The 16430-nt window shown below is 44.3% G+C and overlaps 1 protein-coding gene across 1 annotated transcript in view; it reads right to left on the reverse strand.

The window, feature by feature from the left end:
* FTO (FTO alpha-ketoglutarate dependent dioxygenase) overlaps window positions 1–16430 on the reverse strand; it is a 294785-nt gene that overhangs the window by 156928 nt on the left and 121427 nt on the right. The window contains exon 8 of the mRNA XM_066637383.1: window positions 1682–1803. Coding sequence (XP_066493480.1) covers window positions 1682–1803 — 122 coding nt within the window. The remainder of the gene's footprint in view (window positions 1–1681; window positions 1804–16430) is intronic.

Genomic DNA, 16430 nt, shown 5'->3' on the forward strand with positions numbered 1-16430 from the left:
CAGGGTCATTTTATGCCCAATAATTTTAGGCAATGTTGCAACACAATGAACGGGACGGCAAACAATACCTGCAACATTCAAAATACACAGCGTTCACTTACAAATCCCAGAGCCCCCATGTGTCCCACAGTACAAATTCTAGTTAAATATTGTACTGCCAATACAAAATATTGGACAATTAAATAAGAACAGAAGAACATACACCATAGTCCTCCAAAGCCAGGACAGTAAATTCCAGCTTCTTGCTAATATGTGAGAAGAGACTAGACGACTGCAGGCAAGGGCTCCCATCATTGAATGCTCCTCCAAAAAAAAATCTCCTGTGCATCAAGAAATTTACAGACCTATGCCGAAACTCTGTCACCATACACACATTGACTGTATGGAAGGAGAAGGACTGCACTCATAGCCTCTGCATCAAAAGGGTGGATCATGTTTACTGTCTACAATATGATCCAGAATTCTGGTTGTTTAGGGGTCCAGAAAACACAAACAGAAGAAACTCCCATCGAATGAGTTAATCCCTTCAGGTACAATATCCACTGGCTGGCAGTGGCTCTCCTAAATTGCAGTCAGAGGTCTTTCCAGTCTGAGCCAAAAGTGCCGTAAGTGACTGTCCTGGGAACTTCTGCGTGCATGAAATTTAAACCAGGGAAGTTCTGAATCATAACTCAGATTTGAGCTGCTTTGCTGCAATTGAATTATAGTTTTATGGGAGAGAGAGAACTTCTTTCTGTACCCATTCAGTGGCGTAGCAGGGGATGCAGTTGGCCCTGGGTATCAGTCATAAGAGGGCGCTAAGCGGGTGCCAGTGTTGCTCCCACCCCAGCCATGCCAGCCTCAAACATATTGCAGGCTGGTCGGCCAGAGGCTCAGTTGTCACCGAAGAGCAATGGATGCTCTTGCTGTGGCTGGAACACATGTGCACCCGGAGTACTAGGGCTGGCTTCTCTTTCCTCTGGCAGTGTAAGCTTGACAACCTGGAAGGGATGCGATGACATCATCACATCACCACCACACTTCCAGTTTGCCAAGCTCCACACTGGGTGATGCCACCACCAAAGATGCGACTGCCCCCAGTCACCATTTCTCTAAGTTAAAAAGGCCCCAAAAGTTGCAGCCTTTTCTCACAGTTCCTGATCATTTTGTTTGTTTTTCCTGTACCCACAGAAGAGCCATCAATCATGCAAGTTGCCTACCTGAAATATAAAATAACAATCCAGAAAAAAAAGCCTCATAATGGAACAGGCCAAACTGGGAATGAACCTGATACCATTACAGTCAGCAATCAGCATCCATGGGGTTCCATTGACAGAAGCCCCATGGATGCCGAAACCCACGGATAACTGAATTCTGTGGGTTGGGGTCCTCATCTGATGTTGGGCACAACTTTAAAAGTCTGTGAATTTTCTTTCTTTCTTTTTTTAAATAGAAAGGAGTTCACTGGCAACCAGAAGGTCAGGTGGAGCCTTCCAGCACTGCTTCAAATTCGCAGGTTCCAAACCCATGGATAAAAAGGTCCACCTGTACTTGGCTGCAGAAATGGACCTGAAGAAGCAATAGGATAAAGATGTCTGCAGTCACCTCCTTTTTCTTAGTGGTTTCATGTCACATAAAGCATCTGGGTTTACACATAAGCATTTTTTAAGGATGCATTTCCTTTTCCACCAGAGCTTCTCACCTTGTGAGCCATTCCTCACGTAGTTCCTGACGCTCCATAAGAAGGGGCAAAAGGCAGCTGATCATTCCGTTCCTTTGTTCCTCTGTCTGTTCTTTTTTTATTTCATCGAGCAATAGACTTGTCTGGAGGGGAGATGGGGGGGGAGAAAAAGAAAACACTATAAACATTGTAATCCAAAAATAGGAAACAAAGCATAAAATTAATTAAAAAGCCCATAAGCAAATAGCGACAGTAAATCAATGGCCCTTTTTTATTACCATTCCTGTGTTCGCAAATCAATACCGTAAATGATAGTCAAAAATGACCACTATATATTTGGTGTTTAATCAAAGGACATAGAATGTAAAGGGAAACGTTAAAGTGTTCTTGACCTAAGTAACATAATGGCTTCTGCATCCCAGATCTCATTTATGTATTCAAAATTATTAACATAACATCACTTTACTTTTTTTTCTTGAAAATATGTTTTATTTCCTAGACTCTCCTCTTCTTCCCTTGCAATAAAAAGAATATTCAACAAAACAATGATAGCAGTGAAAAATACTGATTTTGAAGACAGGATATCCCTTTTAGTCAAGATTACAACTGTCCAGATTTCTCTTCAATGTTAATGTGTCATGCAAAGCAACTTACAGTCCAATCCTATGTGTGCTTACAGAAGCAAGTTCACTTTGAGTTCAGCGTGACTTACTCGGGGCAACACCAATTCTGATTTTTCAAGGGGAAATCAAAACCATCTTCCATGACATCTCAAACTAGGCAGTTTTGAAAGAGTGAATTTACAGTTACCTCCAAGTAAAAGCTACAGTCCTCAAAATCTGTTAGGATATACTTGAACTCATGTTCATTTCTCCCCCCTTTCCACCCATCCATTTTATGTCTTCCTTTTTTTCTTCCTCCTGGGGCCATTCATTACATGTAACATACATAGCTAGAGTTGGGCTTTTCCAGAGCTTTCCCGATCACCTCACAAACAAATGCTTTTTAAAAAGTAACAGTTCCCATCTTCAGCTGTTATGCTCAAAAGTAAATGTATGCGAATCAACCATGACACTCTATGGCCACTCACTAATGTTGAATAAACAACATCCAACATGGGAGGCATGCTGTGACATACTACAGAGTCAAAACAGTATGCAGCATGCTCTTCATATTTATGAACAACATTACTAGGGCTTACTTAAAACTGTGGGTAGGACTGCAGCCCAAGTACTATAAGCTGAAGTGTTTCCTCTGTCCCAATTTAAGAACCCAAATTAAATAAAGGTTAGAAGGTGAAAAGATGTGTCCTGACAGTCGGAGGTCAGGGGTTCAAGAAATTCAGTCACTAAGATGTTATCAACTGGGAAAGCCACTTCCTCCAATCAACACTGATAAAAAATATCTATCAAAAAAGACTACTGGAGCCACTAAAAAATGGGAAGGTCTGTTTTTGAATGCTGTATGCCCTATCCTAGAAAGGTCAAACCCTGGGTTCTTCATTCATTTAATGATCTTTAATGACAGATCATTGTCTACTGAAACCCGTTGTTTAACCCATTGCTGAGTGAAGACTTCAGCTATGTAAACTAGACTCTAAGTTGGTTGAGGGTCTCCCTCTTTCTTCCCTAGGTGTGGTTGGGACACAAGGTCAGCAGAATAAACAAACAAAGCATGCTGATCTGCCTTATCTCATTGGTCTCTCAACAGAGAATTTTTGGAGGTTGCTAATGTTCAGGAACTGCTGAAGGTATCTTTCCTCTGCTCCCCGTGCTAGCAAAGGCACGTTCTGAATGGGTCTAACAGAGATAACAAAGTGCACCGTTTATTTTCTTGGAGTGATCATGATCATCAATAACTTGATGCTCCAAAGAGGCTCTAGGTGCTTGCTGAGGCTACTCCTCCACTCCATCCCTCAAGGCAGTGTCACAGTTTCACATACACCACCTCTCATGGAGTAGCAAAAGGCAAGCAAGACTCATTGACAGAACTGCACTGGCCTGCAGGACCATTCCCATTTCAGTCTTGCTCTATTTTGCCAACAAATGAGGTTTTCACCACGAGATCTAATGTACTCCTTAGTCTTTCCAAAGAGATTAGCAGGATAAACCACTGAGCCCTCGCTAAGCTCTTCCCACTTCAAGGAAAGCAAATCTAGCAGCCAGTAATCAATAGCTAAAGGAAATTTGGTGGGGGGGGGGGGAGAGAGAATAGAATTTCTTGTGTTTTTGAGGTCCACCTTTCCTAATTCATACTAATTATGCTTGTACTTTTGTTGTTTTGTACACTCTGGGTGTTAACAGTCTCTCAACAAAAGTTGGGCACAATTTTAAAAGTATTTGAATTTTCTTTCCACCCCCCCCCCCAATAGAGAGGCATTCACTGGCATAATTTTATAGTAGTTTATACCATCAGTATCATGGACAGCAACATGATCTCGACAAAAAAGATGGATGCAGTTAGAAAGTAAGAGCGAGCAAGAGAGCAAAGCAAGCTTGTAATCTAGATGCCATTTACATTGGGCATAGGGCTGGTCTTAGGAAATGCAGGACCCAATTGGGAAAAAATTTTTTTGCTGGGCCCCAGGTTAACAGCCAAGGTCTATAGAATGTTATAGATACAAATAAAATGCATTCTAGATTTTATATCTTATATGATAGAATGGTAAGCAATCAAATTGTGTATTTAAAAATGCATGTGAGTTAATAGACCAAATGGATCTAAGCACATTTTAATATAAAACTGCATCCAAGACTCGATTACCCTAACACAGAACCCCTTAGGCACAGGGCCCAATTGGAAGCAAGTGGTCCAACTGGCTTACAGCCGGCCCTGGCTGGGTAGGACTTAACTGGTACATGTTAGTGGTAGTTTGCATAATTCATCAATTTCCACCCCCAATCTCCCCCCCCCCGTACATGTCAACTAAGGCGCCTCGTTGACAATGCTATGGTGGAAGTCACCAATATGTTTTAAGTTATCACCCAGCAATTTGGACACAGCACAGTAAACCACTGGCCTTTTTCTTCTATTAATGCACCATGCTTGATATCAAAGTTTCACTCAACAGCTTCTGCAGGTTCGTGGGCACTTTTTTTAATGATGTTGAAAAATGGACCCATGTTTGTCAAAGAAAGCAAAAGGGAGGAGGGAAGGGGAGTGATGAAGAAAGGCAACAAAAATGTTTATAGAAGCCAGCTGCTGCGACATTGACGCCAGCAAGCCTCCTCCATCCTAATGCCACTGCCTCCTCGCCCCTACCCTAACGCAGGTAAAACAAAAAACTGTTGACCTGAGTCATTCGGAGAGGACTCTACCTATTCCGAAACGTGATTAATTGCCGAAGACACGGCCGGCCATATGGAACAGAGAACGCGTCCAGTCATTCATGCTTCTGTATATGATCATTTTGGCCCCTGTTGTTTTAATGTACAGGAAAGAGCTAGTATAGCACAGACCTGGTGTCTTGCCCTTGACAGCCCATTAAGAAATCTCACGGCACCTAGTTGAAGTTATGCTGTTGGCTTTTCAATAGCAGCCCAATAAAACAGGAGCAAAGCTTTCCCAGCGAGTCTTAAATCTTTCACATACAGTACATTAACCGTTGCTGCTAAAAACAACTGCTTTCTTATGATAGGAAATGGGATTTGATTTCTAGCCTCTGCATACTTACCAAAAGCCTTTTTCTGACCTTTGGAAGGTTTACAAAATTGTAGCTGTGGCCTCCCCCTCCCCACTTTTGCTGCTTTCTACTCTACTATTTTCCAAGTTTCTTGCTGCAGTGAGCCTAAGGGACTTGTTTCAGGTTTGGTGTGTACATTCTGCTCATTACTAGTTGCCATATTTAGGCTATAGGATGAAGACAGACTTGGGCGGGGAGGGGGGTTGAAGCTGAGGGGGCAAGAGATTATTATGGAGCACTTTCTCTCTTGGAGATGTAGAAATCGCTACAACAGCTTCCTCTAAAGAACCTATAAAACAAGCAACAGTAAAAGAAAGGAAGGGGGGGAATCTGAAGGAAAAACACCAAGCATGCATTTGATTCCATCAAGTGGGAGGACAAGTCTCACCACAGAAACATGACCCGCCAGTTTATTTTGAGTAGTTCTCTGCAATTATTCCACAAATAAGAGAATTATTCCAGTTTAGGGGAAGGGGACACTTTATCAACCTGGCATTGGGGTCAAACAGATCCTCACAAAACCATTGGTTTTTTTAAAAAATTTATTATTATAATTATTATTAGATTTTTGCACAGGTAGGAGTTATTGACTGGTTTGTTTTATCTAGACATCAAGACCTTCCCAAGAACCTGGGATGCCTGTAAATGCCGTCGCAAAATGTAAGCTGTTCCCAGCAATGCTGCTTTCTGCGGTTGATTTATGGCAATTTCTGTGGCCCCTGTGCTGTTCAGGTGCTCTTCAAGGTGTTTTGGAAAAGCACCGGGGGCACCAGTCACCACTGGGATCACTTTAGTCTTCTGCCACTGCCTTTCAATTTTTATTTGCAAAACTTTGCATTTTTGCTCACCTTATACCTTATCGGCTACTTTCATTTGTCTTCAAGAACAAACTTCCTGGAGCTTAAGTCCACCACTTAAAAATAACACTTATAACAGAAAAAGAGAGGAAAAAAAGTTGCTAACATCTTTTCAGATAGTTCAACACTGACAGAGAAAGAATACTCTCTCCCTTTCAAGCCACTTCCAAATGACAGCGCTAAAAAGTTTCATCCATTTCCACAAAGTCCTTTTGGCAGAGTCTGACGCACGTTGGCAGTGACAGTATGGCTAGTGTTTTCAGTTTGAAAATGTTTACTTAAAGGAAGGTATATATACATATTTTTAAAAAGTCTTGTTTTACTTTCTTGCCCTTAAGGAATTTCATTTCCCTAGAGTTAGGAGTTTTCTATGCTTCTGAATACCCAAATCCAGAATCCAGATGAATGAGAAAATCCATAGATATTCTTCTCTATCAGTAAATGCTTCAGCGGAGAAAGCTGGCTTAATGATGACAAATATTTGCAAAAGGTGCATTAAGAACCATATTTTTTTTTTCTTTCCTCTTCTTTTCAGTTTGTCTGTTGTGCTCATGGTCACAGGGGCTATTGTTATTTCTTATGTTTACAGCCTACTCTTCTTCCAAGTTGCATAAAGCAGCAAATCCCTGCTGACTGAGCTAAGAGGCACCTTTTGAGTTCTCTTGCAATGATCCCTGTCCACCGAGCGCAACATCTTTTGCAGTGGTGGTGTGCTGGGGTCAGGGCCAGACCTAAGACCAGAACCAGCGACTAAGATGATTACGGGGCTGGGGCACCTTCCTTATGAGGAAAGGCTATGGCGTTTGGCCTCTTCAGCCTAGAGAAGAGACGCTTGAGGGGGGACATGATTGAGACATACAAAATTATGCAGGGAATGGACAGAGTGGATAGGGAGATGCTCTTTACACTCTCACATAATACCAGAACCAGGGGACATCCACTAAAATTGAGTGTTGGGCGGGTTAGGACAGACAAAAGAAAATATTTCTTTACTCAGCGTGTGGTCGGTCTGTGGAACTCCTTGCCACAGGATGTGGTGCTGGCGTCTAGCCTAGACGCCTTTAAAAGGGGATTGGACGAGTTTCTGGAGGAAAAATCCATTATGGGGTACAAGCGCATAATGTGTATGCGCAACCTCCTGATTTTAGGAATGGGTTAAGTCAGAATGCCAGATGTAGGGGAGGGCACCAGGATGAGGTCTCTTGTTATCTGGTGTGCTCCCTGGGGCATTTGGTGGGCCGCTGTGAGATACAGGAAGCTGGACTAGATGGGCCTATGGCCTGATCCAGTGGGGCTGTTCTTATGTTCTTATGTTCTTAGGAGCTGCAGGATCCAATGCAAAACATTTCTGTGCCCCCCCTGCCCCACTCACCAGGATGAGCAGCAGCAGTGAGGCACCCAACAGAAGAATCACTGCCAACTGCTTGGGGGTGGAGGGGCGTCTGTTTCAAGCCAACTGGATCTAGGGGCCCGCGGGAGGGAGGGCAATGCTCTGCTCGCTGTGCTCTCCTGGCAACACCTCAGCATGGAACATTCAATGCTAGAGCATCAGCTACGGAGTGAGGTGCAAGCTGTGGCTGTAGGCACTCTGTTCACCAACCCATTGCAGGGCCCCTCCAGGCACAGGGCCCAATTTGGCCAAACTGGTCAAACTGCTATAAAGATGGGGCCTGGCTGGAGTCTCTTATGCAGCATCTGTTAGATTGTGACCCCTTTGAAGACAGAGAACCATTTGTATATTTTGTTTGAAAAATCGCTAAAGCACTTTTTGTTGTTGTTGAAAAACAGTATAACACTATAATAATTCTCCCTCTTCCCCTGCCAAATTTCAGACTGGTGATTCGATCCTGGCTCTCCCAGCCTTAGACTGAAAACCTATGCACACTTTCTTGGGAGTAAGCCCCACTGAATACAGTGGTACTTACTTCTGAGTAGGCATGCCTAGGATTGTGCTCAAAGTCCGAGGAGAAGTTCAACATTCTAATCACAGCATCACAATTGAAGGGGACCAGATACAAGGAGGACTTGATTTCTGTCCCTCTAATAGTTATGTTGTCATAACTGTAAAATCCTCAGTGGCTCAGAGCTAGGTTACCTTAAGGACTATTTTCATCGTATGAACCTGTCCAAGAGTGAAGCGGCTTCAGAGATCCTTCGCACCGACCTACCTGCACTAGATGGAGATAGCTATTTTATTTATATATATTCTTTCTGTCTCAGTGTCTCTCGCTCTGCATAGGCTGCTCTGTGAACTCCTTTTCTGCTGAAAAGCACAAGGACAATAACATATGGCTGGTGGGTACTGGATGGGAGCTTTCTCAGTGGTGGCGGCCCAATTATGGCATCCCCTCCCTGGAATCCTAGTACGACTCTCTAATCAAGTACATTGCAATGGCTCTCAAGGCTGTATGTACTTCAGACTCCTTTCCATGTGATCAAGAACCCAGCATGATCCCTAATTTTGCAGGTTGGAGGGAGCCACTGCCAGCTGCAAATTTATGCATCCAGCATGTTACACGCATACTCTGCTCTGCCCACATGCACACAGTGCTCTGTGTGCAAATGTCAGCAAATGCACAGGAGATAGAGGAACATGGGGTTGGGCCGTAGACTCATGCTTTATACGCTGACGCTCCCAGATATAATCTTTGCCACCTCCAGGAAAGGCAAGAGAACCACTCCTGCCGGAAACTCTACAGTCAGTGTGTAGAAAATACTGAGCTAGATGGATCAAGAGTTTGACTCATAGAAGGCAGATTCATACAGAGTTAAGAAGCAGAAGCTACTGCTCTGACCCCACTCCCTTACCTCCATGCATTCAGTATCCCCTACTTGGTTGGTTAGAAAGGAATTAGGTTGTTCAGCTTCCATTTTAGAGATCTATATCTGACTTTCTCCTCAACTGCAATTAGGTAAAGAGACAAGGAAGAGAAGGGTGGGAGGGAGAGAGGTTTTTGTTTTTAACCTGATTAATGCAATTTGGGGAAGGGGAGGGGGAAGAAGCACCATAAACTACTCTTGCTTCTGGCATGAATCCTTACTGAAGTATAACTTCCAGTTTCCAGAGCCCTGTTCTGCTTTGATAAGCATATATTATTGGCTCATCTTCCAGAGATAATGGCTTCCTTTGCCTTCTTCGGTATTTTATATGTTCTGTTTACACAGAGGAACAATTGCAAGCCGAGTTTTCAAATAGAACTACGGAGGGGAGAGCGTATCTTCAGCTGGGTTTGCTAAGGATGAGCGAGCTCTGCCTTTTGCAAAAACACACTTGAAACACATCAAGGAGATCAATGGTTCCAAAACAGAAGCCTCAAATCCAACATTCATATTTATACCCTTAAATGAGCAACTTTTTTTTTTTTTTTTTAAGAACCATCTTAGAGAAGGCATTGAAACAAATTGATGACCTGGAAATGCAGAAAGTTCAGCTGACACCACAAACCTTATACAAGATGTAGATGTATGAACAAGTTAGCTATTGGGGAGGCAGAGATTGTGAAGCAGTGGCAAAGGGGACTTTGCTATGAACTGGGAAGTTCCTAGGTCAAATTTTGCTTTGGCCACCTATCTCTGTAGGAAATATTAGGCAAGCTACTTTCTCTTGGCCTCAGTCTTCTACCTGTAACATGGGGACAAACAATCAATAAGGTGAGATAGCTCAGTGGTAGGGCACAGGCTTTGCATATAGAAGGTACAGGTAAGGATCAGTATAAAGTATGCCAGGTCAACGTAGCACAGCAAGATAATCTTCCTTGGAAAAATCAATCAATTGGTTTGACTTTTGGACACATAAGGCGAATGCTAGCCAACTGTGGAGACAGAAAAATAATGCACTGCTTTGTGAGATTGTTTCTAACGGACAATAAGTTTTTTAACCTGACAAACGTTCTCACTTCACATCCTGCCTGTATACAGCTTTGGGTACACATTAACAAAAACAAAAGGGGAGATCTATGTTGTAGCCATGCCGTGGGGTTAAGCATGTGACCTCAGAGTTCGGTGCACTTGTGCTCAGAGAGAAAAACTCTTGACAATATAAACAAGAATGACTGCTGTTGGGGAAAGGGAAGACAATTAAAAACAATCTGGGATGTTTGTTGGACAGCTGTTCAAGTTTCAGCCCCATCTGACCTCTAAAGATGATGCATGTTTTATTCTGACTCCTCAGATGGTTTAAGTGCTTATTAAAACAAAAACAAAAACAAGAACAAAGGCAGCAGTGGGTGGAGGAACAGACCGCCTGATGTATGCCCTGTAGAGTCTCAGAAAATATGTTCCACCATGTTACAAGGCACCACCATCTGGGCACCTCTTTCTCAGCTTCTGTGCCCTTATTGTTAAACATGAGTGTCCCTGTCCCCCGTCCCACAATTTCGGCAATAAAAGGCAAAACCAGGAGGAAAAAAATAAACTAAGTAATTTTTTAAGACTTTAAAAAAAAAAAAAAACAACCAGTGAAGGGGAGGGTGTGAAAGGAGAAATACGACTTGCATAAACAGTGTTTTGCTCAGGTTGGGAATGCAAACGGGCAGAGGAGGTTGCCTTACACCAGGGGTGCTCAATAGGTGGATCGCGATCTACCAGTAGATCGCGAGGCAAAATGAGTAGATCGCGGAGTGCCGACCCCCCCCCTTCAGGTGCCTCTGGGAGGAAACGCCAGGAGTAAGGCCCATTGTACTCAATGGGGCTTACTCCCAGGTAAGTGTGGCTAGGTTTGCAGCCTCACAGCCTAATCCTAGGCATGTCTACTCAGGAGTAAGTCATGTTATACTCAGTGGGGCTCAAGGTACACCAACATACATTGTACACATAAATGTTATATGTTATGATGGCGCGAACATTGTAAAAAAAAACTCTGGTAGATCTCCGGGCCTTGCTGGGTTTCAAAGTAGCTCTCAAGCCAAAAAAGTGTGAGCACCCCTGCCTTACACCAAGCTGGGTCATCGGTCTATCTAACACAGTAGCAGCTCTCAAGAGTTTAAGTTGGAGAAGAATCTTTTCCAGCCCTTACCTGGAGATACTGCCAAGAACAGCATCTACGAGCTTTTACAGGGGATGTGGGAGCCCTACTCCTCAGCTCAGGCCTCAGCCCTGAAGACTCCATCACTTAAAGAGAATCAATCAAGCTGCCACTCCAACCCATAGAGGCAGGCAGCTTCAGTGAGATCCCTTACTGGCTGGTGAAGCTCTATATTCGGTTCTACATCCCCAGTTCTAAATCCGGTGTGACTGGACCACTTGCTCGCTCCCCAACAAAAGATGCAGAAGAATTACCTGCAGTTAGAGAGCAGGTGGCCTGCTGTATCTCTGCCCCCCCCCCCCGCCCTGCCAGTCAGGATGTGTGAAAGAAAGGCAATTCTGGCCTATGCCAACAGTGGATGCCACAGCAGCAATTAGAGATGCTAGGAGACCCAATAGCATTTACTTGCCAGTGTTCTATAGCACTGGCACTTGGCTGGATCCCAAAGGATCTCCTCTATGGAGAACTCGTGCAAGGAAAGCGCCCTACAGGTAGACCACAGCTGCGATACAAGGACATCTGCAAGGGGGATCTGAAGGCCTTAGGAGTGGACCTCAACAAGTGGGAAACCCTGGCCTCTGAGCAGCCCGCTTGGAGGCAGGTTGTGCAAAATGGCCTTTCCCAGTTTGAAGAGACACTTGGCCAACAGTCTGAGGCTAAGTGGCAAAGAAGGAAGGCCCATAGCCAGGGAGACAGATCAGGGACAGACTGCACTTGCTCCCAATGTGGAAGGGATTGTCACTCCCGAATCGGCCTTTTCAGCCATACTAGACGCTGTGCCAGAACCACCTTTCAGAGCGCGATACCATAGTCTTTCGAGATTGAAGGTTGCCAACTTGTTCTATAGCAGTAATTATCAAATCTCCCAGAGCCATGACCCACTTTGGCCTCTGGCACTGGCATTGCAACTCCAAAATCACCCTCAGAAACTGCTCCAGACACAACCAAGGGTGATCCAGAAGTCACTTTCAGGTCTGAGTCCCATTAAGGTTTTGCAGGCCGTCCCGGGCCCAGCAGATTCTGGAAGTGAGTTGCAACTTGGAAGTGGCCTCCAGTTGCATTCATTTGGTTCCAACTTGGAGTCAGATGCAGGCAAAGGCAAATGGGTACGCACTACCTGGCCTTGGGCCACGACCCACCAAGTGGGTTGTGACCCACAGTTTTGAGAAGCTTTATTCTACAGAACTCAAAGTGAGAAAGGTGACCATTCAAATACCTGGGAAAGGATATGGTACAGTCCCACACCAGACAGTTTTGCTTTCTCCCTTGATCTGTAAAACTTTATGACACTTGGAGGGTCTTTCAAACAAACTACTAGATCATATGAAGTTGCCTCACAATTGATTTGACCCAAGGCTTATCTAACCCAGGACTGTCTGCTGATGGACAGATCTTTCGCAGGGATTAATCTGTAGTCTGAGGTGGTGGGGATCAAACCTGGGACTTTCTGCATACAAGGACAGTATTCTACCATTGGCCTATGAGCTCTCCCCACTGTAGTGCTGAAAAAAGACCCTACATCCCATGACCCGACAGGGCACAATCCCACAGCCACTTTCTCCAGAGCAAACTCCTCTCCCCCAATGCATGGTAGCTGCACATGCATGGTAGCAGCAGCTAAGAGACTGAGCTGTGAATCAGGATTCCCCAGTTTGAAACTTGCTTCTGCAGGTTACACTAGGGCTGCAATGTTATACACCTTTGTGGGAGAGAGTCCCACTGGGGCTTACTTCTGAGAAGACTTGCACATCACTCTCTCTCAACCACAGCTGATGACCACAACAGCTGTGTAGGAAGTTTAACTGAAGGTAATTCACATAAACATTCAAAAGTACTATACAAATACAGGCGGCCCTCCTTGCCTGTGGATTCAGGACCCCCAGATTTGATTATCCATGGGTTCAAAACTCATGGGGTGGGTCAAACCTGTATCCTCCAGAGGCTATGGGAGCTGCACTCCCATCCTCAGGAGAGTGTTCTAAGGCCCGTGGAGGCCATGTGCAGTCTCCATGGGCCTTAAAAGGCTTTCTAGGGCTTCTGGAAGGCTGAAAATCGCAACTTTCAGTTTTCAGCCTAAAACTGGAAGTCACCTTTCAGAGGCCTCAGAAGGCCATCTGAAAGTGGGGGGGGGGGGGGGAATCTCTGGCCCGCAGAAGGTCCTCCGTATGTGACTGGATCACAGTTCCAGTCACATTCAGAGAATTTCAGTTGCTCAAACCCACTATCATCTGCATGTTTTGGCATTTGTTGGGGTTCCCAGAATGGAAGCCCCACAGATATTGAGTGCCCACTGTAATAAAATATTTACTATAGTAAGCATGGCAACTTATTGATCAGGGTCATTGTGAGCATCATTATCTCACACTTACTGAGGAAAGCATGAGCCTACAGGATGGTCAGAACAAGCCAAGACTTTGTATAATACACTGAACGCACAAGAGGTCTGTACAGGTTAAGGTACAGCTTCTTGCCTTCCAACTGTTCCACAAGGAGCCAATGGTCCCAGCAAGAAGGCTGTCATAGCCCTCCTCACACTGCAGCCTCCCAGCAACTTCTATTAATGGCATACCGACTCCAAACGTGGACATTCTGCTTAACCAGGGTGGCCAAACCTGCTTCATGTTAGAGCCACATAGGATCAACTTCAGATGTTTGCCAGCTGCAAGACAGATGTTTGAGATCTGCAATATTTAAGAAGCATTTAAGATTTTAAGAAGAGAGCCACAATATTTATTTTGATTATTTTATTATTTATTTGATTATTTTTCACATTTTTAATCCACCCTTCCTCCAAGGAGCTCAAAGTGGTATACAAGTGTCTTTCCCTCCTTTTGTCCTCACAACAACCCTGTGAGGTAGGCGAGCCTGAGGGCGCAATGCTAGCCCCTTATGCCAGTGCTTTCCAGCACTGACATAAGGGCAATGCAGCTCCGAGGTAAGGGAACAAACATTCCCTTACTTTGGGGAGGCCTCTATGAGTGACACCCAACTGCAGGATGCAGCACATGTCCCACTGGCACCACTATGCCAGTGCTGGAAAGCAATGACATAAGGGGTTAGCATTGCGCCCTGAGAGAGAGTGACTGGCCCAAGATAACCCAGGAAGCTTTGTTGCTGAGCAGGGATTTGAACCTGGATCTTCCAGGTGAAAGTTCAACTCCCAAGCCACTGCACCATCATGGTTTCAGGATGGTATTTAAGAAGTTTTTTAAAATATATTTACACACCATGAACATTAAAATTATATTTTAATCCGGTGGGCTCTCTGCTTATACCCGGTAACTAATTATAAAGCTTGAACATATTTTAAATTTACTTTTTCTATTAATTGTGATGCAAAATGGAGTTTGACCAACTCATTTCCGTGAGACTCGCATTATATGATAAAGATCTGCATGCTACTTGAGAACCGCAGTGAGCCTGCATTATAGCCATAAAAATGGCAAATGTATTAGAACATGCAAATACACACCCCTCAATTGGGTGACATAACCCAACAGTTGTTGTCTTCTCTCTCCTCTAGCTACCCCTGGATAAAGTAAGAACTTTTTAGGAAAACACAGATATTGGCTCTGTTTCTCAAAACCACCATTTCCCTGCCCGTTTGATCTTCCTACAGACTGTTTAGCCCACTGATATGCTTTCACAAATGAAAAGCATTCATGGGAAGCTATTGGGAAGTGAAGTTTTCCTTGGGGAGCGAGCACAATAAAAGGAAAGTTTGTCTCTGCCACGTGGGCCTACAATTGGGCTTAAGTGAACAAACCCACTGCAATATCTTTGGGCTTTGTGAAAGTGATACTTCCTATTCCCCCCTTTTTTTTTGCAGGAAGAAAGGAAGCCGTGTATAAACAGAACAAAGGGAAGAGGCAACACAAGTGAAGCCACTCATAATAAATATTACAGTGAAAGTTTTGCTCATCAAACTAAGATTAAAAACATATTCTAATCTCCCGAGCCACCTCTCTTTGATGTACCCTGAAACAGAAAGCGTATGTGTTTTGTAAGATTTACAGCATCCCCAGCGGGAATAGTTTCACATTTCATTTTTCTCCCCATTTGAGATTAGGAATATATTAGGTGAATTCAACCCCTGATGTTTATTGTGTCAGACTGAGAACTTACTCAAAGAAGAGGATTCAGAATCTCTTTATACTCAGCTATACCGGCGATATCCCCCCCAAGATGTTCCCCCCCCCCGTGAACAAAGATTTGAGGGGGGAGAAACACACACACAAACACACAATCATCTGCTGCAATGAGAACCAATGCAACTTTAACATGCTACGAAACTGGGAAGTTCCAAATGATTATTTTTTCATTGAGCAAAAAATAAGGGAAATGTCCAGAGCCACAGACTTGCGGCCTTTCAATAGCTGTGCACCTCAGATAATCTGGCTAGCGTTTTATATAGCAAAAAAGGATGTGGCTAATGCCACTGTCCCAGTTTAGTCAAGAAGACATTTAAAAGGCCTCCCTGAAAGTGAGAGAAGGTGGAAGGACAGAGGACACTGTTAAAAGAGCGGGGAGGAGGGGTCCAACAGCTGGAAAGCACTCCTTAGCCTTCCAAATCTGAGTGAAGGGCCAGATTTAGCTAGGGCACTATCTCTCACAGAAGCTTTCTATCTGCTTCTAGTACAGCCTCAGCTTTGACATCCAATTGGCTACATATGATGAGGAGTCCTTTTCCCCCAAACAAGTGGGGACTGGGGAACCTAGCCAAGCTCATGACTGGCATAAGCCAAAGTTTAGGGCTGTACCCTCTGAGGTAGCCAAGACCTACACAAAACCCGCTACACCAAAATACATTGGCGATGAGTGAGAAGCACAATGAAAATGGTGGGGCCTCCTTGTTACAAACAGCCTGAGAATGCAGAACCTTCATGAATCTGGAAGTCCATTCATGAAAATGTATCCAGCACTTTTTCTCAGATTGTAGGTAGCCATGTCAGTCAATGGGGGGGGGGGGGAGCAGCTACAATCTGGTTAGTTAGAAAAGTACAGCAGGCCCTCCATGTCCACAGGATCAACATCCGTGGATTTGAATATCTGCAGACTCTAAGCTGGAGGGCCTCAAAGACCTTCCAGTTGCTTCTGGGAAGTCTTCTGAGGTATGGAGAGATCACACACAGTTTCTCCATACCTCAGAAACCTCCCAGATGCTTTTGAAAAGCACTTCCGATTTACCAACAACACCCCCCCCCCCAA

This window comes from Tiliqua scincoides, chromosome 9 (assembly GCF_035046505.1).
Source record: "Tiliqua scincoides isolate rTilSci1 chromosome 9, rTilSci1.hap2, whole genome shotgun sequence".
Classification (NCBI taxonomy): domain Eukaryota; kingdom Metazoa; phylum Chordata; class Lepidosauria; order Squamata; family Scincidae; genus Tiliqua; species Tiliqua scincoides.